Source organism: Durio zibethinus, chromosome 3, assembly GCF_047325235.1.
Source record: "Durio zibethinus cultivar Kanyao isolate XHJ-2024 chromosome 3, ASM4732523v1, whole genome shotgun sequence".
In the NCBI taxonomy this organism is placed as follows: domain Eukaryota; kingdom Viridiplantae; phylum Streptophyta; class Magnoliopsida; order Malvales; family Malvaceae; genus Durio; species Durio zibethinus.
This window is the reverse complement of record NC_143164.1, coordinates 30,183,913-30,209,954: the sequence shown is the minus strand read 5'-3', so window position 1 is coordinate 30,209,954 and position 26,042 is coordinate 30,183,913. Positions and strand designations below refer to the sequence as shown.

At 28.4% G+C, this 26,042-nt stretch overlaps 3 protein-coding genes across 6 annotated transcripts; all 3 read left to right on the top strand.

Moving 5' to 3' along the window:
* Window positions 1-2,775: 2,775 nt before the first annotated feature.
* LOC149519741 (uncharacterized) lies at window positions 2,776-3,396 on the top strand. Its single transcript, XM_089757828.1, has 2 exons — window positions 2,776-3,097; window positions 3,149-3,396. Exons 1-2 carry the CDS (start codon window positions 2,776-2,778, stop codon window positions 3,394-3,396), a joined length of 570 nt encoding a protein of 189 aa, XP_089613954.1.
* A 458-nt stretch (window positions 3,397-3,854) lies between these two features.
* LOC149519740 (uncharacterized) lies at window positions 3,855-5,186 on the top strand. Its single transcript, XM_089757827.1, has 4 exons — window positions 3,855-4,237; window positions 4,291-4,420; window positions 4,541-4,739; window positions 4,849-5,186. Exons 1-4 carry the CDS (start codon window positions 3,855-3,857, stop codon window positions 5,184-5,186), a joined length of 1,050 nt encoding a protein of 349 aa, XP_089613953.1.
* An 819-nt stretch (window positions 5,187-6,005) lies between these two features.
* On the top strand, window positions 6,006-8,931 carry LOC111283963 (ribosomal RNA-processing 7 protein). 4 transcript variants are annotated; one of them, XM_022872662.2, is made up of 7 exons: window positions 6,006-6,144; window positions 6,240-6,343; window positions 6,434-6,577; window positions 6,754-6,900; window positions 7,247-7,344; window positions 7,573-7,780; window positions 8,317-8,612. In XM_022872662.2, exons 2-7 carry the CDS (start codon window positions 6,277-6,279, stop codon window positions 8,400-8,402), a joined length of 750 nt encoding a protein of 249 aa, XP_022728397.2. In that variant the 5' UTR covers window positions 6,006-6,144; window positions 6,240-6,276; the 3' UTR covers window positions 8,403-8,612. The 4 variants fall into 4 exon arrangements, with proteins under 4 accessions (XP_022728397.2, XP_089614595.1, XP_022728398.2 ...); XM_022872663.2 differs by adding an exon at window positions 8,665-8,931 and having other exon boundaries at window positions 6,041-6,343; window positions 8,317-8,433; XM_089758469.1 differs by lacking the exon at window positions 6,434-6,577 and having other exon boundaries at window positions 6,009-6,144.
* Window positions 8,932-26,042: the final 17,111 nt, after the last annotated feature.

Here is a 26,042-nt window from a genome sequence, read left to right as displayed (position 1 = left end):
CGAGAAAAATGAGAAGACTATACGGATTACTGTTAAATGTGATATTTCAACATCGACAGGGATTCCATAAGAAAAAGCCATAGATGGTGGCAATGAGCAAGAAATAAAACTTAAGGATATGAATGAGCCAGCCACAATTAGTGATGACCAAATGCAATCAATTTTGAGCAAAGAGAGCAATCTTCTTTATCTAAGAGTGTTGAGTAGAAGGAGCTACTTTTAACATCAAGTGGTGTAGAGTTTCAACCAAAGAGATCTATTAGAGAGCATAGGCCATCTACTAGGTATCCAAGTTTAGATTTTATTTTAGTTACTAGTGAAGGGGTGTCAAAGTGCTTTCAAGATATGTAGGCTCTGAATAGAAAGCACTGGTTAAAAGCAATGAAAGAAGAGATAGAGTAATTATAAAAAAATGGTACATATGATCTTGTTAAACTTTTAAAATAAAAGAAATCGTTGAAAAGTAAATAGGTATTCAAGTTGAAAAAATATGGTGACAAGCTAGTGAAATAAAAGCTCGATTGATGGTGAAAGATTTTTCTCAAAAACTAAGAATCGATTTTAATGAAATCTTCTTTTTAGTTATCAAGATGAGTTCCATTCGAGTAGTACTGAGATTAGCAGCTAGTTTGAATCATGAGCTTGAGCAACTTGATGTCAAAATTGCATTCTTGCATGGTGACTTATAGGAGGACATTTATATGAATTAACTTGAGGGTTTTGAAGTGAAAGGGAAAGAGCACTTGTTTGCAAATTGAAGAAAAACTTGTATGGCTTGAAACAAGCTTCGTGACAGTGGTATAAAAAATTTGATTCTTTTATGGTAAGCTACAACTATAAAACAATGGTATGGGATTCTTGTGTGTATATCAAAAAATTCCCTGATGGTAATTCATTATTCTCTTATTATATATTGATGATATGTTGATTATGGGACAATATATTAATATGGTTCATAAGTTGAAAGAACAATTATCTAAGTCCTTTGACATAAAAGATTTAGGTCTAGCAAAGCTAATTTTTGGTATGAATATTATCTGAAATAAAAGAGCTAAAAACCTGTGGTTGTCATAAAAAAAGTATGTTAAATGGGTGCTTAGTAAATTCAACATGCAACATGCTAAATCAGTTAGCAGTTCACTTGCCAACCATTTTTATCTAAGTAAAAAATCTTGCCCGATGACGAAAGAAGAGCAACTAACTATGTCTAGTATTCCTTATTCTTTTGTAATCAGTTCTTTAATGTATCTTATGATTTGCGCATGGCTTAACATTGCTCATGCAATTAGTGTAGTGAGCAGATTTTTTTCTAATTCGAGAAAGGTTCACTGAGAAGTAGTGAAATGAGTTTTTAAATACTTGAGAGGCACTTTAAAAATGTGCTTGAGTTACGAAATTTCACAACCAGTTCTAGAAGGGTTTACTGATGCTAACATGGCAGGTGATCTTAATAGTAGAAAATTTACTTCAGGGTATTTGTTCACTTTTGTAGGAGGAGCTATATCATGGTAGTCTAAGTTGCAAAAATGTGTTGCTTGATCAACTACAGAGGCTGAGTATATTATAGCAACTGAAGCAAGTAAGGAAATGCTTTGGATGAAACATTTTCTTCTTGAATTGAAGTTAAATCAAAAAAAGTGTGTGATGTTTTGTGATAGCCATAGTACTTTAGATTTGAGTAAAAATGCCATGTATTATTCTAGAATGAAGCACATTGATGTTAGATATCACTGGTTACGTTCAATAATTGAGAAATAGCATATGCTAGTGAAGAAAATTTATATTGATGAGAATGTAATAAATATGTTAACTAAGACACTTTTTAGGGAAAAGCTTTAGAATGCAGTAACTTGGCCGGAATGGGTTCCTTGGCCAAAGTAAATTCTAAATAAAACTGTTATGGTGATGAATCTCCTTCTAATGGGGCTGGAGGGGGAGATTATTAGGAAAGTGAGGTCCAACCCCATGAGTTTTTTGACTATTCAAAGATCATGGGCCTTGTGTTTTTAAGCTTCCTTAAAAGAGTTTAGTTACTTAATAAAAAGAGGCGAGGCTGTTTTAAGGGGAAAAAAGAAGGTGGCTCCACAAACCAAGAAAAGAAAGGAGAAAAAAGAAGTCAAAAAAATAGAGAGAAAAGGGAAAAGAGAGAGTTGGTTGAATGAAAGTTGATCCGTGGTCCGATTGAGCTAAAAATTTGTCTGTAGCTTTATGATTCAGAGTTTTACATTCTGAACGGTGAAGATCGAGTTTGAAGCTCTCTAGAAACAAATCTAGGGTGTATTTATTGAGTCATCCATTTGGTGAGATTTCTCCAATTATCTCTTTAGTTATTGATTAACTCTAGTTTTAACTAAAGAAAAATTTTGTATATCCATTATTTGATAGTAGAGATTTTTTTCTGGTGGTCCGTGATTTTTTTCTCTACACTGGAGGGTTTTTCATGTAAATCTTGGTGTGCTTTTATTTTTGCTGCATTGTTTATTATTGATTATTGTCTATTATTATAGGTTTATTGCAATATATTGTTTTTGTATTGTTATGTTTATTGCTTCAGGCCCAACACCTTTTTCTACCAAAAACATTGGCATGTTGTTAGTAGTGACATGATTTCATTTTGTTTGGAAGTCTTAAATGGTCACTAGCATTTGCATGATATTAACAAAACATACATGGTCCTTATCCCAAAGGTCAACAACCCCCAAAAGATAACTTAGTGTCGCCCCATAAGTCTATGTAATGTGGTCTACAAACTGATTTAGGGTTTTGGTGAATAGAATGGAACTTGTTCTACCTATGTGTATTACTGAGTATCAAAGCGCATTTGTTCCTGATAGGCTAATTACAGATAATGTGCTTGTTGCATATGAACTTATACATTCATTAAAGAGCAAAAGACGTGGGAATAACAGTTTCTTTGCATTTAAGCTAGATATGAGTAAAGCATATGACCGGGTGGAGTTGACTTTCATTGAGGTTATTATGGCCAAAATAGGGTTCCATACAAGGTGGATTTCGACTATTATGAATTATGTTTGCTCTGTCTTCTATTCCATAATCGTCAATGGAAGCATCACTAATAGTTTTTGCCCAAGCAAAGGTCTTAGATAGGGTGATTCCTTGCCACCATATTTGTTTCTATTCTGTACAGAAGGACTATTTGACTTATCATCCAGAGGTCAAAGGAGTGGAGAAATCCAAGGCGTAAGGGTAAGTAGATCTGGTCCTGGGGTTACTCACATTTTCTTTGCTGATGACAATTTAATATTCGCTGGAGTGAATAAAAACAATGGCAAGAAGGTGAAGAACATGCTAAAAGTCTGTGAAGAAAGCTCGGGCCAGAAAGTTAATTTCGATAAATCAGCCCTTTTTTTCAGTAACAACACCACTAGAGGCTAGGGGGAAACACTTCAACGACTGTTTGGGATAAATGCAATCACAAATCGAGAAAAGTACTTAGGTCTGCCAACCTTGGTGGGAAGGGAAAAAAGAAAGCTTTTAGCAGCATTAAGGAGAAAGTGCAAACTCGAATCCAAAATTAGAGTGGGCGATTTTTATCTTTGGCAAGAAAAGAAGTATTCATCAAAGCAGTTCTTCAACCTATTCTAGCTTACACGATGAATTGGTTTCTTCTACCAAAATCTATAGTTCAAGAACTAACGAGCATCATAAGTAGTTACTGGTAGAGAAACAAAACATATGGTAAAGGTATACACTGGCTCAAATGGTCAACAATGTGCATGCCAAAAACTTTGGGTGGGATGGGCCTTTGCGAGCTGAAAAAACGCAATAAAGCTATGTTAGGGAAGTAAGGCTGAAAATTAGTCAATGATACTGGATCTTTATGCTACAAAGTCATGGAGAACAGATATTTTCCCCACAATAGTTTTTTGGAGTCAAACTTGTGTTACAAGCCATCTTTAGCATGGAGGAGTATTTGGGAGGTGGAACAGGTGTTGGTTAGTGGAATAAGATGGCAAGTGGGTAATGGAAAAAGCATCCGAATATGGAAGGACAAATGGTTACCCGTAGAAGGAAATTTTGAACTTGTTTCAAGATCAAACAGCATTGCAGAGGATGCCTTAGTTAAGGCTCTGATCGATGAAGAGAATGGAAGGTGGAAAGAGAACTTGATATGCATGAAATTTAATCAAGCTAAAGCTGATGCAATCTGTGTGATTCCTCCGAGTAGAAGGGGAATGGCTGACAAATTTATTTGGCATTTTAACAAAGCTAGGGAGTACACAGTAAAAAACAGATACTGGGTGTAATCCGAGGTCGATATAGATGCAGGAAACCAATCCTTGGTGTGGAGGAAAATTTGGGTGGGGCATCAATACCACCTAAAGTAAAACTCTTTGCAAGGAGAACCTGTCATGAAATCCTGCCAACAACGGAGAAACTAGCAGCCAAAATCAACAACGTTAATCCATGCTGCCCAAGATGTGGAATAACAAATGAGTTTGTCACTTTGTCTTGCATGTTTTAAAGGACTACAAAACCCCATCCAGATTACTGTCTGAGAGCAAACAATGTGAAACAGATGGTACAGCTAACAAGTCAAATTTGTAAAAAGTGGCTGGAAACTGCTGCAGGGATACCATCAAATACAGACTTTGAAATCTTTCTTATATTACTTTCGTCATTATGGGAATACAGAAACTCGAATGTGAAAAAGGGGCAATCACAACCGGAAAACACCATTGAACAGAAAGCCAGAATGCTGTTGACTGAATACAAAAGTAAGTCTCTATAGAAAAATAACCAAGGGAACACAATGGTGAGGAAATGGGAGGCACAACTAGGAACGCTCCACAAAGTCAATTTTGATGGTGCTCTAAACTTTCACAGCAAAAATAAGAGGTGTTGGAGCTCTCATACGAGATCACATGGGACAAGTTGCAGGTGCAGCAGCATTCAAAATGAACCTAGTATCTGATGCTTGTGTAACAGAAGCAATAGCAGCAGTAAAAGCATTGGAGTTTGCAGCACAAACGGGATGCATGAAGATTATGCTTGAAGGAGACTCTCAAATAGTTACAAACTGTTTGAAAAAAAAGGAAGAGGTACTATCCAACATAGTCCTGATTATTCATGATGGCAGGGGATGGGTAAGGAAGTTTGATACATGCTTGATAGAACACACAAAGAGAGAAGGAAATGAGGCATTATTCACTTGCATAGCATAGTTTGTAGCTAGATAGCGACAGGTTTTGGGTAGAGGATTTTCCAGATTCTTTAACTTCAGCTGTACTAATGGATATTGCAAGTTTAAATCAATGAAAGCGGATTTTATATTTAGAAGAAAAAAAAAACTACCAAATAAATATATAATAACTTTAAAAATCAAATATATAAGTTTAAAAGTATCAAAATAATGTCATAAATTTTTCATAATATTTTAAACATTTAATCTGATTTATAATATTTAAATAAATATTTTTATGCAAATATTAAAATAAAAACAAAAAGCTGAAAAATTAATCTTGATTTCATGATTATTAAACTTTAAAAAGGAGTACAATTACTTTTTTGAAAAAGATTAAAATATTTAAAAATTTTTATTTAAACAAATAAAACATAAAAAATACAAGTTACAATAAAAAATTAGAGAAATTTAATTTTTAAGAGTTGTTTTGTTAATTAATTTTATTTTTATTAGATTAAAAATAATCAAATAACAAAAAATAAATTATAAAATATAAAATATATTTCACATTTACGAACTGATCAAAATAATTTAATCCATTAAAATTTCTCAAAATCAATTAAAATTAATAAAAATAATCAATATTATTTAGTATCAAATTTAATATAAAAATTATTTTTAAATATATTATATTTTAATATAACTTAAATGTATCGCTAAGGTATCGGATCAAAATTAACAATTATGATCACTCCAAAAGTTTAGGGCTTTTGGGTACTTGATCCGTTTGCCTAGTTTCAGAGTCCAAGACAAAAGTCCAAACAACAGCCCAACCCTTTAGTGCCCTAATAGAGAATTAGAAACCCTTTTCTCTCTCTTCTTCACCAAAGCTGCTGCTACTATTTGAAGTCCTTGAGCGAGATGCCCTTATCACACCTTCTAGCCTAAGCGAAACGAGCCCCTCTCTTTTTTTTTTTTTTATATATATTTACTTGAATGTATGAGTTACATTTATCGATTTCTTTTTTGGCCATTGGTTAAGTTTTTCAATTTGTATATATAAAAGATATATTCTGTCTCCTTTTAATTTCAGAGAAAAAATTGAAAATTTGAAGAAGAAAAAGTCTAGTATGAAGAAGAAGAAGGGAAATAGAGAGAAGGCTAATGTCGTTGATGATGGCGAAGCCGTTCAAATGGGTAAGTGCCAATGAAAATTTCTTAAGATATACTGATATTTGTCTTTGAATAATATTTGGGCATGTAATAAACTCTGTAATTTAATTACAGTGGCAAATTTAATTACAACGAAAGAAGAAAAGAGAAAGGATAAATCAAGCAAGAAGAAAAGAAAAAGTCAGGAAAAAAATAATGCCTGTGTTGGAATTGATCAGCTTGGTGATGAGTATGAAGACCACCTTCAAAAACAAAATGGTGAGACTTGTTTTCTTTTCCAAATGGTGAGAGGAAGATCAAAGATTCCATACCAAAGTTGATATATACTGAAAGCGAGATTAAAAGTTGTAAATAAGTGATGGGTTTTGTTTGTTTTATTTAGAATTTCATCAGCTAAAGCTACTGTTGTAATTGCTCTTCGACGTTCTTTGCAGGCAAATATAAGAAAGATAGGAAAATGAAAAAGGACCACAGCTCATCGAGGGAGAGTGAACAATTGGTGGAAATGAGTAAAGCTGCTGATGAGGATGAAGTATATGAAATACCTTCAGGGGATGAAGACTGCTCTAAAGGAATGAAAAGTATGAACGCTGGTGAATTTTCTTTAATATTTCCAGCTTTTGATTTTGTAGCTATAAACTTTCAGGGCACTACGTTTTTCAGTCACGTTATGGTATATATATTCTGAATTTTGCCTTAACACCAATTAGTCTATAATAAATCTTTACTTCCAACTTCATCTAGGATATGCATGGCAATATAACAATTGTCAAACTTGTAGCTAAAGGCAGATTTTGTTTTTTTTGAAAGAAGTCAACATACCTTTTCTTATCCGGGTTTTAATTTGATCATATAGTTTGTTATTGTCAGTTGATAGACAAGTTTTATCATTTTGGTTTTCTTATTGAGATGCTTCTTAAAGTGCAGAATGGCTTACCAAGTACCACCAAAGTAGGCCTGGGTTGAAAGTATTGCAACAAAGAATTGATGAGTTTATAATCGCGCATGAGACAAAACTTGAACAGGTATTTTTCCTTGCTGATACCTCCATTGTTGAATCATAATTTAGGGCTTACGGTCAATAGATTTGCTTCTAGCAGTAGACAACTGGTTTGTGCATATGCCATGTTTTTTGAATTTATGCCTTTTCACATGGTTAGTTAGAAATATGTTGTCCTTTTGTCTTTTTCTTTTGTAATGGAATTGCAGTTGCAAATTACTTATTTCTCATTTATTTCATTATGGTGATATAGGAAAGAAAAGAAAAAGAAGCTCGCCTTACAGAAGGGGGATGGATACTTGTTGAACATCATAAAGGAAGAAAAAAGACCACAGACTCTGAAAGTGGAACTACAGTGGGCTCTGTTTCCCAGGCTGTTGTGGAGGAGAAATTAGCCAAGAAGAAGAACAAAGAGCTCTTTGATTTTTACCGGTTTCAAAAAAGAGAAGCCCAGAAGAATGGTATGAATGATTTTGATAGATGGAGTTTATCCTCATTTTTTTTTTCCTAGATGTCACACTTGAGTTTATTTTGAACTTCTTTTAGGGGTTTGAGTTAAGTTGTGATTAATCTTGTTGTAGGGTCTTGATGTTAGGATTAGCTGCATTTCATTTCAGTATATATATTATTCTCTTTTTCTCTTTATAGTAAAAAGGTTGTATGGAGTATAGTTGGTCAATTCCCTGCATGCTAGGAAACTGGCATGAGGGTGTAGATGGGTTCTTACAAGCACTAGTAGTAGTCTCCTCTAACCACGCATGGGTGAGGAAGGAAAGTCACAAACCAATTCTTCAGCTTTGTTTCTGCAATATCCATCTATTAAACAAGTTAATGCATGCTCAAAATAATGTTTTGTTCGTTGCTTTGCTTTTGGCTATCCTTATGATGTAAGAATGTACTTGTTATATATGTTTGTTTATTAGCATATAAATTTGGGTCTGTTTTTTAAGTATAAATGCTGACATGAAGAATTTACATGATTTTTTTTTTCTTTCAGAACTTATGAAGCTGCAGAGCAAATTTGAGCAGGATAAAAAGAGGATCCAACAGTTGAGGGCTGCTAGGAAGTTTCGACCTTACTGAGTGCAACCAAACCCTTATAAAGAACCAAGAGGTGAACTTATCTATTAATGATTTCCTGATTGCTGCTTTTAAGAAGCTAAAGGCTGACTGTATGTCATTTGTAACCCATTTTGTGCAACTTTTGGTTTTATATATTGTGGAAAATCAGCGAGGATTTTAATGAGAATATGCACTTTTTCAATGAGTTCCAAAATATATAATTTTCATCTATTCTGTTTATTTTATATAAATTTGAATTCGTTAGCAACTCTGATTGTGCCAGTTTTTATGGAGGGCGAAACCACGGTTCTATTCATCGAAGCCCGCAGCTTGGCTTGGCCTAGTTATGGCTCTCTAGTATATTATGCACGTTTCCGGTTGATTATAGGTGCAGAATTTGTCCATTTTCGTTGTGCATGACCTTGTTGGGATAGTCATATCCTACACTGCTCTTCAATTTATTGGCAAACCAAAATGATTGTAATTGGATTGCTCATTTTTCATTTTGAATCACATTGAGTTAGGAAACTAAGAGATGGAAGGAAGATAAGTAGCATCGTCCCATTAGAAAATCATGCCATACGTGGGGAAGCACTTGTAGATATCAACAACTGCTGTCTCTGTTTATGTTGCTGCTTTTTATTTGAGGAACTAAATTCTGAAACATGGTAAACAATAAGTTGCATGGAGCATCTTTTTGACGGGGAAAAATCTCTTTCACATTATATTGTTAATACAATCACAAGGTTGTTGGGGCCAAACAAAGTTGGTCGTCAACTTCAAGCAAATAATCTGTATTTCTCCGTCATGAAGCAACTATCTTAGCATCTATACATCAATGTGCCACATTGCCAATGTCCATGGATTTATATATCTTGGGTGTAGCCTTTATGCTTTTATGCACTTGAAATTGTTTTCCTTTTAGGGAAAAAGAGATCAAATCAGAAAGATTTCTTCTTAAATGGACAGCTCAATTGAGGTTGCTTTCATCTGCACCAGTACGGGACACAAGAAATCAAAAGGGAGTTAATTGAAATGAAATACGTATATATATATATATATATATATATATGAAAGCATGAGATTAATCATTTTATTTTTTACTTTTTTTTTATTCTTTAGATTTATTGAAATCAATAGTTAGCAGAAAAAATATAGAACTTTTTAATTTTACAACGACATACGTTAATCTCTTCTCGTGTGTGTATATATAGAGAAAAAAATTGTATGAAACAATTATATCATGTTAATATATGTCCAATTCATTCAAATTATATCTCTTAATTACATTATTAAAAAAAATTAACTATTTATTATAAAATAATTAATGAGATTATTGAAATTAATATTTACTATTTAATTATCACATGTTAGGAGAAATGAGTTTTTGGATTTAAGAGATCAAAATTTCTAAAGATAGATTATGAAAGATGTGGATATAAGTAATAACAAATAATGAGGCTTAAGTAAGTAGATGAAAAGATTATTGTTGATAGAAATGAGTGGCGTAAAAAATTTTAAAATTACAATCTAACATGATTTTTTTTTTTTAACCTTTTATATAGTCAACCTCAAAGTTATATGATATAAAATTTAGTTTGTTATTGATATTTAATTATCATATGTGATGTGTAACAAATAGTTGATTTTTCTAACAATATGACTATGGTATGATTTGAATAGAACGGCATATATTGTTCTAGTGTAAATGTCTCGTAGAATCCTTAATATTTATATTATCACAGAATACATGGATATCAAGTAAAATATATCATGTAGATGTTTACATAAATAACTTATATTTTTGACACATAGGATAATAATTTAATTTTAATCCTCTACCAAATAATCTTAATCAATTAATTATTTAATTTTAAAAATGTTTAAAATTTTCAAAAATTAGACTTATTCAAAATTTTCATTTATTGTATCTTAATTTAGATTAGATAAATTTTATCTCCAATATATATATATATATATATATTTGAAAATTTAAAATAATCTTCTTGTATTAAATTCCTAAATATTAATAATTATCAAGAGCATTGTATATCTATCTTCAACTAAAGCTACTAAATCCATATTTCAAACATTTATGGTATTTTCAAAGAATACTCCAAAGTACTCTAACTCAATGATATCTTCTAAGTTACAATAAAAGTCACGCTCATAATCATTGTAATGACTTCTTTTAACACATACCCTATAATATTGTCTTTCAAGTTTGGTCATAATTAACTGTATAAAACTTAAAACCATTCAAAAAGTAACCTTTAAAACACCTAATCAAGTGACTCGAGCCATAAGCTATCTCAATTAGACGATGATCAATTTTGTTGTTTTGTTTTTCGACCTATCCAATCGTAAAACATTAAAATTGATCATTGTTTAAATTTATATGAAAATATAATTCCCATTCATATATGGTATTATGCTCTAAAGTTACTAATTATCTTAACCATTGTGAAAATCTTGCATCTCATGCTTTCTCCAATTCCACATCACTTATATTCACAGATTTTTTTTTTCATTGAGTAATCAAATATCCTATCATTGTCAATTAAGAATTAGAAAAAATTATCAATTTACTAGCAACATACATTGTAGAGTTAACATAGTATCAACATAAGGATTTATCTTTTTGCAATTCAATAAAACATATAAGTGTGCCTTGGAATGCTCATCCATTGATTACAATTGAGACTTGTCTTGTAGACCCAATGCTCAACTAGGATAAGTTAAAATTGAAAAACATCCTCTAGATTCCATGACTTCCCTATCATCATTACATGGCTCGATTTAATCTTGGTAACACATTTGAATCAAAACAGAGTGAAGAAAAAGAGGATATCTCATTGATAACATATGCTTTACATATAAATGCTTCAATAGATACTCAATTGGTTCATTTTTTCTTGAGATGATGAAAAAATCTAGTCATCATAATAGCACAACATAAACGTTGCTGAAGGAAAATTAAATTAATCAATGTTAATGCCTAACAACTAAATTACATTACCTTTTAAACATATACATCCATCGATAATGAACAAGTCCAATTTTTGTCTCGATACGCAAGTGAATTGACAAATGCTTAATAGAATCAAAGGAACCTAAAGGAAAAAATTTTTTAATTTGTAGATTATTTTTATAATTTTTTTCAACACTCTACATGTATTTCAATGGAACATAGATCTCTGAAAAAAATGAGATAGCTCAATAATTGCATTCCAAATAAAGTTAGGCACCAAAATAACAAAGGTAATTGGGAGCAATCGTTGCATGAAATTATGACAATCATGACTTTTTATCACATAAAACTTGCAATCAGCCATGCTTACACACCGAGCTATGTTAGAAGCAAAACCATTAGGAAGTCATTATGTCACAATCATCCAGTAAGTTTGTGCATATGTATAATTTAATCAAACAAGTACAAAAACTTAATCACATTAAGTATATCAAGCATATACAATTTATATCAAACATTATGTACATAGCCAAGCATATGCTCTTAAAATATGTCAAGAAAAATATACAATCAAGTTTAGGAAGCATAAATAATCAAAATCATCAATCCTTCAAAAATAATGGTAATGCTTACACTTATACTCTCCTTAAAATGAAATATAACTATATCTTAACCAAATAAGCATCAAAATTAGTTTCAACAACAATGAGGATATATTTATATCACAATCATGCACTCAAGAGAACAAACAAATGCATACTCAATTTAACCTCATATTTTCTTAAGATTATGTAATTGATAAGATGTATATCCATAGAATAAAATTAGCACAATCAATGTAAGGCATATATAAATAATAAGAAATTAAACTCTAAATATTTAACAAGAATAGGAAACCAAATTACACACTCATTTCAAATAAATATTTGGCTTAAAGGTTACCCATTTTTTTATTGTGTGTCTAAAGTTCTAATTTTTAAAAAAACATATTGTAACTCCTTACTCTAACATACATATAAGAGACATTACTGATTTGATTTTTGGAATCCAAATTGTTATAGGTCTTTAAAAGTTAGTCACTAAATCTCTTGTTGCTTTAAAAACCCACACTTGCCTAATTCTAAATGAGACTTTCCCTCTAATAAGACAAATGGGTTTAGAATACCCATGAAATTTAGAGTAATTGCATTTGGTCATTTTAGCATGTGAGGAATTACTTAAAACCTTTTGTTTTTCATATATCAAATTTATTCCTCTTTTAGGACACATCAAAATTCTTTTTCAATTTTTCATTTTGATTTTCCAAATAAATTTTTTTATTCATAAAAAATTCATATTCAATATTTAATTTTGAAACCATTTTTCTTTTGTCTCAATCTTAATGATTCAAATTCACAAATAACTTATAAAAAAAATCTTATAATTCATCAAATGTATATTCACAATTTTGAGATTAATTTTGAAAATATGTTACCTCCAAATCTTTGAGAACTATGAAACATGGTTTATTTTGGTTTAAGAATTAGCTTTTGCATGACCTTTATTCAACTTCCTCATTCATTATTGTTTCTCCATACATGTTTTGAAGTTTATCCCATATCTTTTTGGCATTTGAGCATTTTTCAATCAATTTGAAATCATTAAAGTCAAATGCATTGTAAAGCATATTCATTGTAATTACATTCACTTGCATGAGCTTTATGCGATTCTCATCCCATTCTTTTGTTGGGAAATACCACAATACCCATGCGCAGCAACCACACACAAAATAGCAAGCTCAAATCAAGAATAAGAACACACAAATATATTTGGTTTGGCCAAACTCAAAATGGCCTACTCCAAACATAATCCATTATCAAATAAATCTTTACAATTGTGAGACTTTTAGAATGAGAAAAGTCTCCTAAAACTCCTTACTCAAAACTTAACCCAAAACCCAATTACACCCTTTAATAGCCTACTCACTTAGCTATTCTCTTGGTGTCTAACTCTTTGGGGTTACTAAACTAAAAACCAAAACATCTTATTTATAAGGGTGAAACCCTTTATACCTTTACTAAACTCCCGATGTGGGATACAAGACAAATTCAAACTTACTTAACTTTCGAAGTGGGATTCTGAGATTCAAGGCAAATCCCAACATCTTTATCATTTAATGGAACATTAAAACCTTTACTGATAATTTCCTTTAGTTTCAAGCCATAATAAAGACTTTCATTCTTTGCCTCCATTGCATATAGCTTAAACTATTGAACACAAAATGATTCATGATGGATTGTCTTTCGTTAAGAGTTATATCCAAAACTTAAGCCATAAGATTACTCTTAGGTCATTAAACCTACAAAACATAGAGTTCATACTCTAATACCAACTGTTAACTCAAGTGTAGATAATAATATAAGAGGAAAGTGAATTAGACTGCCTCCGAATTCTTTACCAAAATTAAATTTCAATTAACTTAAATGGAAAATTAAAATCAATATAACCTTTAATGAAAAATTGAGAAAATAAACAACAATAAAAATAAAATAAGTAGAGATAGAGAAATCAACGATTCGATATTTCTCTAAAGACACTTACATCCTTTCCCTTAACTATCTTAGCCAAGCACAATCCAAAAACTACAACTTTAATAGAAATAGCACCTTATAACAACATTTGAGTCATGGATTTCTTCTTGATTTCAACAATCTAAAAAAGGGAAATTATCGATGTTCCTAATGAGATTTTGCCACATAAATGATGTTGTTAACAAGAATAAAAAATTTTAAAAACTTTTGAATATATGAATCTACAAACTTTTAAAAGTTTTCATATTTGTATATTGCAAATCCAAAAAAAAAAGAAAAGGATTTGGAGAGCAAAAAAGGTGAAGAGTATAGAAGCTCTTTTGAAAATACCTTTCCACCTCTTATTAGTTTGAAAATTAGGTTTATACTTAATGCATTATCAATGTATAATGTTATACATATCAATGTAGACATCGAATTTTATCCGACCATATTCTAGTCAATCATGATGCTTTAAAATCGAGACCTAGGTCTTGACCAAGTTTTTAAGATTTTTTTAATAAGTTGACTTTTAGGATGACGTAAAGACAATGGAAAAAATAAAGTTAAACTCAAAGGTTTATCTAAAAGTCAACTTAGTCAAACTTGTTAGAAATTAGTCGATTTTGATCAAAACAAAAATTTGGGGCATTTTGGTGGAAACCAAGGCATTAGGTTCCTAAAGATTTTAAAATTAAATTTGAGTTTTGAGCAAAAATGGCCGAAATTACTCAAATACTCTTGATGAAGTCTCAAGTTAAATTAGTCAAGATCGGTTAAGATTACTTGAAATCAGACAAGTTTTGTCAAAGCATAATATTTAGAAAGAAAATTTTTTGAAAAAATAAAATTTTGAATTAAAATTACCAAAATGCCTTTCAATCAAATTTGGTCAAATTCAATCAAACCTATATCAACCTTTGGAATTTGTGATTAACTAGGGTTATATAGGCTTATTCAGAATAAAATTATGATTTGGACTTTTAAAAGTACTAATTGCACTTTAAAAATGGAAAAATTATAAAAAATACCCTTTAAAGGTATTTTCATAATTTGACCATTTTAGGACTGGTTTTTATGAGTTGTATGAGTTTTGATACATTAAAAATCCCAATTGCACCTAAAAAGGGTGCAATTACAAAAATGCTTTTAAAAGTATTTTTGTAATTTGACCTTTTAAAGTCGATTTTTCATGAAAAGTTTTAGATCATAATTAATTTTTTTATGAATTATAGTGCAATAAAGTCATGAAAATCATTAGTGGAGCATAGGGTTTAAAGAAATTCATGAAAAAGGCCTTAATCACAAATAAAGGTAAATTTATCTTTTTCTCACTAAAACAGCTGCACTAGCAACCAAGTTGTGTGTTGTAATTTTTTAGAGCCATTATATTTAAAGGTAAAATGATCCTATAACCTATATTGCAAACCTTACGAACCAAGTTTGTAAGAAAAAAATAAAATGATAACAACCCTTAGATGCATCTTGATCAAATAGTTGAAGGTGGTGCTTTGGCTTTTAAATAGATAAATATAATGTTGTAGAGAGGCTAGGTATCCAAAATAAAATTCACCATTAAGAAATCTCTCTTGAGAAGAAAAACCCTTGTAAAAAAATGTCTTTCCTTTAGGTATATCTCTTACTCTTTCCATGCATTTTTCATCTCCATTCCATTAGTTATTAGTTCTTCTCCATGTAGTTCTTCATTCCAAGAGCCTCCTCCCATTTTTACTGATACAACACTTTGATTTATGATTTAGATGTGTTTTTGATGATTTGATCTTGTAGTTATCTTCTTTTTATGGTTTGATTACATGTTTGTTTAGTTTTCATGAATAAAAATGTTACATTGTTGATTTATCTTTTGTTTATTTTCTAAATGTTCGATAAAAGTTCTATTTTGAATAAATGATAGTTCTATAATTGCTTGATGTATTCTTGATATGTGTTAGCTTTCGGATTTGATTTTCAATGTTTATAATGTTTGTTAGATGTTTGAATAAATTCATAAAAGTTAGAAATTTTGTGTTCATGGTGTATTAAAATTGTTTAGATAAATAAAAATGCAAGTTTTCAATAGTTTTCAAGTATTTGATAAAATGGCTATGTGACATTTTTAGTGTTTGACCATTTGCACATACCATGCATCATGTGTTAAGCATTTGTCATACATTACTTACACATTAAAACCTTCATTAGAGAATAAATTCATGGTTTTTTACTTATTTTGAAAGTATACCTAAGTGTCGAGGATTTTTGAAAAAGTTCATAAAAATCATGGAAACCCTAAATTACCTTCAACCCTATCCTTGAACCTTAACCTTAAAAAACCCTCAAGCCTAACCTTAAAGATAAAACCTAAAAAACCCTAACCTTAAATCAAAACCCTAAAATACCATAAACCTTAACCCTAAATTAAAACCCTAAAATACCGTTAACCCTAAACTACCATAAGCCATATTATCCAAACCCTAAACCCTACTTGAAACACTAAACTACCTAAACTTTAAAACCTCTCAAAACCCTAAATTGCCTAAACCCTAAATCTTATGTGAAAACCTTAAACCAACCAAACCCTAAAACCTATCCAAAACCCTAAATTGCCCAAACCCTAACCTAGCCTTTAGCTTTAAATTTGATCCAAAACCTTAAATTATCTAAACCTTGAAACAAGTGAATTCCTAAAACCTTGAACCCAATCCAAATACCAAAAATCATCCCAAAATTCAAAAGATTTTTATAAAAATCTTAGATGAAATAAGTTGTTTCTCAATGCCACCTAGATTGTTAGGGCACTTAGAAGATTTTACTTCATTAAGTTTCTCATATGATTCCTTAATAAAAATAAAAAAAACAAAACAAAATAAAAATGGATTCTTGAATCTAAAGAATGATACTTAAACTCTGCCTAGAGGTTTTAGAATCCAAGTGATCTCTTTATATTTAAAAATTTTATTTCAAAATGAATAGTGCCAATTTAATCCCATTATCATGCATGACATTCATTTGCATATGTTTATTTTTAAATTATTTTTTGCATTCATTTCAAATGCATGTCTTTTAATTACTACTGCTTATTTGATAATTATAACATCATTGATTTTTTTGCATAAAATGTTTTTCACGGAAAAATTTAAAAAATATGGATTTTGAAATAAAACAATAATAGCATTCCAAGGAAAATAATTATTGGTACTCCGCTTAAAGGTTGGAGAGTTACCAGCAATTATATTCTACAAAAATTATTATTTTCATTTTAAAAGAATGTTGTGGTGGATCTTTGGCGAAAAGAGTTGTCTTTAAACTTTATTTAGATGTTAGAGAATTTTAAGATAATTCTTTAATTTAAAATTTTCATATATTCCTAAATAAGATTTTCCTTTTATCAAATAAAATTAATTTTTTTTAAATGAAGGAAATTATCGTCAAATTTTAAGTTGAAACCATTTTAATCCAATATCAAAAGGATAATGCATGATTAATTGGCACTATTTTAAATGACGTTGTAAGGACGTTAATCCTTTCGTATGTATAACTAAACTCATAAACCCAACTCTTTTTTTAAAAACCAAAACATTTTTTTGATAAATCTTAAACTCATTTTTGTTTTATTAAAAAAATAAATTTTTTAAATGGTCAATTACAAGTAACAAAAAATATTGGTAGTGACTCCTATTTTGACTTTAAAATTTCATCCTACGTTCGGGTTGATGGACCTCCATGTTGCGATAAATGCACCACAAATCGCTAAATCATTTTTAATAAATTTAAACTTTTAGAATATTTAAAAATAAATATTTTTAATATTTAAATATTTAATTATTTTAAAACAAATTATTAACATGACAATTTATAATATACTAGTAGTGTATAACGTATATACACTAAGAATGCATTGAATACACATGTTTCAAAAATACCCTTTCACATCCTTAAAAAGTAAAGGTGTTAATTAAAAGCTAGTTTTAAATAATATAAATATATCTCTTATTTATTTCTCCATTTCTTTTTTTATTATTTTGCCTTTTTTCTTTTTTTCACCCAAGACTTTATACTTTTAACTATAATATTATGGGAATTAATTAGTTACAAACTTGGTTGTTAGATTTTAGCAAATTTAAAACCCTCTTTAATTAGTACCAAAGTAAATTTTTAATCAAGCTATATTCTAATCTAATTACATATCAAATATATTAAATTAATCTTAAACTTCAATTATATATCAATTGGGAGATGGATATATTAAATTATTTTTATTGAAAATAAATTATCTTAATTATCATTAAAATAAGATTGATTGATAATTGAAATTATTAAAACAAAATAAATAAATAAATAAGAATTAAAAAGAAAAATAAATAAAAATGAGAGTAATTTTAGTATTTAAGGTAAACAATAAATAAAGGTTAGTTTGGCTAATGGAATATGAAAATTAACTACTTTTTAAAGAGCAGCGATTTCTTTTATAGAGAGTGTTTCTCAAATAAATGTGGGTAAGTGTACTTTCAATAATTTTATCTATGGAAATTATTTTTTAACTAGTTCATTACCTTTATAATGCACGAATTATTTGTAGTTATTTAAATGTATTTAAATATATAAATTAATAATATTTAACTCCTTAAATGTTTAATATATATGTAAATTACAAATAATATAATTAAAATATCAAAACATAATAAAATTAAATTTTTAACTAAAAAATTCAAAACATATAATAATATTTGAGAAAAAATAAAAAAATAAAAAAATTATATATAAATAGTATTATCGAGTACACTAACAAAATATTAACTTGAAAGCTAAAAGTTTTATCATTTCAAATTAACTTTCTTCAATTTGTTTCATTTTCATCTTGTGTAATCTTTTTCATACACCTGCAAGTGTATATAATTTTAAAATAAGGTTTATTTATTTAAAGAAAATAATGATTTTAAATTTTTAAATAATATGCATGATAACTTATTCACATGTATTTTTTTAATGAGTTTTAATGATATCTTAATCTTCAATATCTATAAGATTTTCAAATTAATTTGTATACTTATTTTAAGCTTTACATTTGATGCAAAATTGTTAAAAACTAAAATGAAATAGTTTTAAATTTTAATTAATATTATTAAATTTTAAACATTTTCATCTTGTGTAATCTTTTTTGCACACCTACAAGTGTATATAATTTTAAAATAAGTTTTGTTTATTTAAAAATAATAATGATTTTAAATGTTTAAATAATATGCATGATAACTTATTCGCATGTATTTTTTTAATGAGTTTTATTGATATCTTGATCTTCAACATCTATAAGATTTTCAAATTAATTTGTATACTTATTTTAAGCTCTACATTTGATGCAAAATTGTTAAAAATTAAAATGAAATGGTTTTAAATTTTAATTAACATTATTAAATTTTAAACAATTATTTTAAAATTTTGTTATAAGAAAGTATCAATGAGAATGTGTCAATTCTCATTAATAAGATTTTATAATTGATTTTAAAGGTAAAAAATAATTGCTTTCACAACTTACATTTTGCTTCCAAAAACAAAAACAAAAAAAAACAATAATACTATAAAAGAATTGAATTATAAAAAATTAACTTTAAATGAATAAACATCAATTGACTTTTATATAAAACAATTCTGTTAGAATTAGTACTACCTTTTAGTCATTTGCCTCTATTTATAAATTAAAAAAATAAAGAAATTCACAACAAAATCAACAATTAAAAATAAGCCTATACAATCTTTTCTAAATGATTAAATAAAACAAACAAAAAATGCCTAAATAATTAAATTAATATTTTTTGTCTTCAATTTTTAAAATACTTCAAAAAAGTCATTATTATGCTAAACTGATCTTCTTTCTCTACTCCAACATCCATAAATTATCAAAGAATTTCTATAAGATCCAAGCATGCACTTTGGAACATCTAATATATATATATATATATATATATATATATATATATATATATTTCAAAAGCAAATATATATATATATATTGATTTTAACTTTTTGACATGTAGATGGACAGGTTAAAAATATATATAATAAAAGAATTATGCATTGCATATATAAAAAAGTTATAAAAAAATATAATGAAAAAGGGTATGCATCTCACATGTTAAAAAATCATTTCTTTGCAAGCATAAAGGTTAAAAAAATAGAGAAATAGAATAAACATTGAAATTATATTTAACGAATAAATTATCTTCTGAGGTATGTGATGTTTGGCCTTTTTAAATTTAAAAAGAATCAAATAATAAAGAATTATTATAAAATCTCTAAAAATAAAAATTATATTTTAAAATTTTAAATTTAAAATGATATACATTTAAATTATTAAGGAATCTATTTTATAATATCACTACATTTGAGATTTTTAATTTTAAAAATATATTTATATTATTAGGAAACTTATTTTAAAAGATTGTATCATTATATTTAAAAATTTTAAATTGAAAAAGATATATATATATATATTTAGATTATTTGGAAATACAATTTTAAAAAATAATATAGTTAAATTAGAATTTATTGCTAGCAACCTAAAAGTAATTGAATTGGCCTTAAATTTGAAAGTTTTGGATAATTAAATAATTTTTAAATATATATTTTTTTATAATTATTTTTAAATTAAAAAATATCTTATATGTTATTATAAAAGGAAAAATTTTTAAAATTTTTCTACATGTCAAAAAAAGAAGTCATCCATCTAAGCTTTTACGGAAACAAACTTATCAAATTTCTATATACGTTGTAATATAATATTATATATTATTGTAATTGTGTAATTAAAACTTGGTGAAAAGAGAGAAAAAATATAAAGAAAAAAATATGAAATTGAGAAAAAAAATAACAAAATAGTTAATTACATAACTTTTCTTTTAAAGTTTGAATTGATAATTAATACCATTACGTTTTGAAGGAGACGAGAGGGTATGTTTCAAATTAATGGTGACAAGTGTTTTTTTTTTACCAAACTTAAAGAGATTTTTATAATTAATTAGTAAAATCTCCCATAGTTCGCTGAGGGAAATACCAATATTTTTTATTTTTAAAATTATAAATTAATAAATTTTGTATTTACTAAAGTTTAAAAATAATTATTTTACATTAAAGAATTTTTACAAATATAATATTTCTTCTAAATTTTCTTTTTTTTTAAGTTGATTTTTTTTCATCAAAAATTCAATTTATTTTGCCTATTTTGAAATATATAAATTGATAGAATTAATATGAATACTTGATATCATTTTAGTTTTTCACCAAAAAAGTTGTTTAAAAAAATATGTAAAAATAAAATCTAAAAAACACACATTAGAACCATATAAAAAAAAATTAAAAACACTATTAGACATAAAAAATATTCAAAATTATATTAGTCTAATGAATTAATATTTTTTTATCAAAATCCCAAAAGTTTGAAATCCATTTAACTGTTTATAACTTATAATAAAAACAGTTTTATTGTACATGTAAGGGATGTCTTAAAAAACTTTTAAGAGTAAATGCTGGAAATGCAATAAAAGAAGAAGCTTTCAGATTGAAAAACCCCAGAAGCTTTTGCAGCTAACAACTAAAAAAAAAATTAAAAGAGAGAAAGAGGGATGAGGAAAAAAAAGAGAAAAAAAAAAAGAAAGCTTAGGTTTTAATGAGGGAACGAAGATGATATAAGAAGGTCTAACAATCACCAATCGAAACTGCCAATCAAAGCCACTTCTTCATCTTCGTCTTTGCCTCCGAGCACAAACAATTTGATTTGGTGTGATGAAGAAAAAGGAAGAAAATTTAAATTTATTATACTAGGCATTTGAAGATTCTTCGCCCTAACTTCTTTCACTCTTCTACTATTCTTGATATGTATTTAAATTTAAACTTAATATTTTTAAAAAATTTATTAAAAAAATTACTTTTTGGATGGTCTAATCAATTGTTTTTAATGGAATTAGTGTATTAATTTTTTATTATGGTTATGATGAGCAATTTTGATTTTATAGATTGCATGCTAATAGATTTCAAGGTTTGGTTGGAGTGGCTAACATGCATGCTCTTAAAAACCCCTAAATTAGTCTAAATCTACTTGGTTTACCTTTCACTCTCTTGATCTTACACCTAGATCACTAGTGCTCGCTCATTGCTTCTTATCCATCGGTAACCCACTTCCGCATGTACAATAATATTTTCCCTAAACTTTTTTTTATCATGACCATTGATCAATTCTTCATTTTCTTGATTCAGTGATGTTGGAATTTTTATTAATTTAGCACCTGAATTTGAAAAGGTGAAGGTTTATGGTTTTGTTCATTTATTAATTTTATTTACATTTTATTGATTTAGGACTTGAATTTGAAAATGTGAAGGTTTATGGGTGAAATATTTTTATTGATTTATTGAAATTTGGTTTTCCATTTGTCACTTCTTGAAATATCTATTCTTAAAATATTAATATGTAGAACAAGACACTTGAATTGTTACTTTGAATTTCTATGATCAACAATAGAGTTACTAGGTCCCGGAGCCGTGCGGGTTCGGAGCTTAAGTCTCGACCCGTGACTAGTGGTATCAGAGCCAGTCCTAAATTGTTCGATCCACGTCAAGCCACTTGAGGGAGGTAGGCAGGGTGGCCAGCCTCCGTGATGAGGACGTCACGAAGTTGGGGGGGGGGAGAATATCACAGACCTAAGGAGGAGTCTTGAATCCTACATCGAATATAAAATGAGGGTCATTGGGGTATAAAAGGGTTCACACCATCTCTTCCTTGCGAGGCACCTTTTGTAGGATAAAATCGTGAGGCCAGAGAAGATAATACCTCACAAGGGTGTAAACCGTAGTAGGTAAGCTAATTTGAAACGTCAGATGAATGGATGTCTGGGTCCTGAAATCGCGCGGATTCGGAGCTTAAGTCTCGACCCGTGATATAAACACTGGCTTAGGTTTAACTATCATTTACAATAATATCTGCTTTTTTTCCTAACTATGTTATTTTTTTAATAAAATATTGATATCTCATCTAATTAGAGTATTATTTCTTGCTTAGGTTTATTTGTAATGTTTTAAGGTTATGAATATAATGGTCAATTCTAAAAAGTGTTTGACTATGCATGGTTTGTTAGCTTAGCTAAATGTTTGTTTTATCATTTCTTTGATACATAGGATGACAAACTTACAGTTAACATTAATAAATATGCTTATGTTCTATGTTATATCATTCATGATGTAAATTATTCAATGTTAAACAAGTTTTGGTGATTAATATACTTTTGCATCTAACATTTGAAATGCAACATAGTCAAGAAACTAATACTTAAGTTATATAGTAACTATCATAAGTTCTATAGTAGTTATCAAAGTATCTTGCTTTAATAGGATGTTCTTACTCTAATAGGATGGACATTTGAAGATGTTGGCAGTGTATTTAGAATTTTTCATGCAACTTGCTATTGTAGAAAAATATCAAAGCTTAAAGATAGAATTTGTTGAACTAATTCAAAATAAAGTTAAATGCAGAGAGAAACCAATTTTGCTTTAGTTATTGCTATTCTACTTATTTTGTTTCTGTTGTTTCCTGTATTTCCCATGTAAATTTCCCTTATACCAAAATCTTTGAGCTCTTGTTAGAATATAAAAATCTTCCATTTTTGCTAACTTTTATATCTTAACAATTTTGATAATCTCATTTATGCTAATCAACTCATGAATTTGGATAGTTATTAAATCTCCAAATGGTCTTACATATCATCATGATATTATTGTTGTAGTATAGTTGCTGGTTTTTGAGGATTAGTGTTATGAAATATTTGTATTTGGCCATTGGGAACTTAAAACATAAAAAATATTTGTTATGCCACCATAACTTACTTTGGTTTCAAGGATGGAAAGTGGGCTCGAGGTTGATAATTCTAAAAGTTGGCGTCAAACACTGCTCACTAAAACAGGATATGCTACGCCAACTTATGAGACTAAGTAGTTGAAAAACAATCTGAATTTGAATGGCTAGGAAGTGATGTTATTATTTGCATAAACGTTGCTATGAGGTAAATATTCTCATACATAACTTTTAGTACATGGTGATTATTAAACATATAACGAGTTTTGAGTATGAAGTTTCTTTATATGCCCCAATAAGGTTTTTTTAATTAGTGTTTCAATCACAGATTGCTTGAAACTATTTCATTATCAATAAAAATGCTTGACTAATATAATTTTGACTAATTTAGATTTATTGTTACTAATTTAGATACAGTTAAACAATTTACAGTCTGTCAGATTCTTGGGAGATAGTAGGCGAATGAATGTTACCATGAAAAAAGTACGTAAACATGTTGTAGTTTTGTGTGATAGCTGAATAATTTGCCATAACACTTTCTTGGTTAGGCTTTTGCACCATATCCACTATTTTGGTAGGGTGAAGTATGCTAAACTTGATGCTTTGAGAGGATCTGGACTTGGCATGGATCCATTGCTACCATCCATTAGTTAATATGACGTGAATAGGTCAAGTACTAAGCTTTAAATTTCTTTCAGGTGATGATTAGTTGGGACTTTAATATGTAGAATAAAAGCTTAAATTCATTTTTATCTTGGCATCAATTTCTACATTAATCTATTTACAAGTTATCATTTTTGTAAACAGAAAAACCGTTACCTTTGATTTAAGTCCCACTTTAATACTATATTTTTAAAATCTATCATACATTGATTGTATTAAATACTTCTTCAAGTAGCAAATCACTCTTAAAAATGGAATCTTGCATCCAAAATTAAGGTGTGATGCTCTATAACTTAAATTGCTTGGTTAATAAACTTTTATTGTATTATGTTTTTCATGGAAAAGTTTAATTTGTAAAGTTATCTAATATAAACCTATAAAATAACAAAATCATTATATTTTCTTTAAAAAAAATTTTCGTTACTTTTTAATTTTTTTTAATTTGTACCATTATTTTAAAGATAAAACCCATAAGACTTTAACTTTATTGTATCTATCAACATGAAATTTTTTCAATAGATTGTCAACATATTGGAACTCTTGAAATGAAAATTTTCAAAGTGTGAATTTGTGTTTGGTGTAAGAGATTGGTAGGTTACCTTTGGTAGTAGTATTTGTTGCTCAATCTACTGTAAATGTTTTCTATGTAAGGATGAAAGAGTTCACCTTGAAAGTATTTTGGAAATTTTGATTTCGATTTCCCTTTTAATTGTTTTACAAGTTGATATCTTACATTGGTGGATGATGATATTGGTTGTTGTTGAATCTTTATTATTGATATTTGCATGCTAAACTTCTCTTAGATGCATGGACATTGTTTATCTTATTGTTTAGCAAAAAAATTCAAGGCTATGTTTATTTTAAGTCATATAGATTAAATAAAAAATGCAAATCAACATTCATTATTTTACTTATTTTGAAAATATTACATATTTTTTAAAATATCATTATTCTTGTTTCCTGACGTAGTGCAAGCATGCATTCTAGTATAATATAAAAATACCCACTTACATAAAAATATTTCAACTACACTTGTCAATTAGATAAATTATGTATTGAAGTTTCATTTAATGTTAAATGTTAGATAGATGTTAGATGTAAGATGTTCGATAATAAAATGCCCAAGCTTAGGAACAATAATATTCATACATGTACAAACAAAAATTACACAGCCATTTAATTTCTTATAATTAAAACACATAATATTACAATTTTTCAAACATTTCTCTAAAGAAAATAAAATAAAACACTTATTTTTTATTTTTATATATATCTTTTGAAATAATTTCATGAAATTAAATCATGCACATAAATAAAATTTTAAATAAAATTAAAAAATAAACAAAAAATAATATACCTTACAAACTATTCGATTTATCCAAATTCTGATGGGTTAAGGATGCAATTGAGTTGGATCTAGGCTACGGGTCCAATTATACCTTTTTGTATTTTTCTTATTGTTAAAGCTACATCGTTTTGGTCAACTAATAAAAAACTTAATCCTAAACCTTAGCTATATAGGGCAAAAAACTAACTGTAAAAGCATTATTTTCATTAAATTTGATAATTTATATATTTATATCATATAAAATACTAATAATTTGTATATCCATGTCATGCTTTACACCAAAATTACCTGTCATAGT

What these genes read in the sequence shown, in the direction of transcription:
- LOC149519740 (XM_089757827.1), top strand. Translation starts at nt 3,855, where the DNA reads ATGGAGAACAGATATTTTCCCCACAATAGTTTTTTGGAGTCAAACTTG. An exon ending in CATTTTAACAAAGCTAGGGA is followed by an intron (nt 4,238 to 4,290) that starts GTACACAGTAAA and finishes ATATAGATGCAG; the next exon opens with GAAACCAATCCTTGGTGTGG. An exon ending in GCTGTTGACTGAATACAAAA is followed by an intron (nt 4,740 to 4,848) that starts GTAAGTCTCTAT and finishes AAACTTTCACAG; the next exon opens with CAAAAATAAGAGGTGTTGGA.
- LOC149519741 (XM_089757828.1), top strand. Translation starts at nt 2,776, where the DNA reads ATGGAACTTGTTCTACCTATGTGTATTACTGAGTATCAAAGCGCATTT. An exon ending in TAGTTTTTGCCCAAGCAAAG is followed by an intron (nt 3,098 to 3,148) that starts GTCTTAGATAGG and finishes TATTCTGTACAG; the next exon opens with AAGGACTATTTGACTTATCA.
- LOC111283963 (XM_022872663.2), top strand. Translation starts at nt 6,277, where the DNA reads ATGAAGAAGAAGAAGGGAAATAGAGAGAAGGCTAATGTCGTTGATGAT. An exon ending in CCACCTTCAAAAACAAAATG is followed by an intron (nt 6,578 to 6,753) that starts GTGAGACTTGTT and finishes CGTTCTTTGCAG; the next exon opens with GCAAATATAAGAAAGATAGG. An exon ending in AAGAGAAGCCCAGAAGAATG is followed by an intron (nt 7,781 to 8,316) that starts GTATGAATGATT and finishes TTTTTCTTTCAG; the next exon opens with AACTTATGAAGCTGCAGAGC.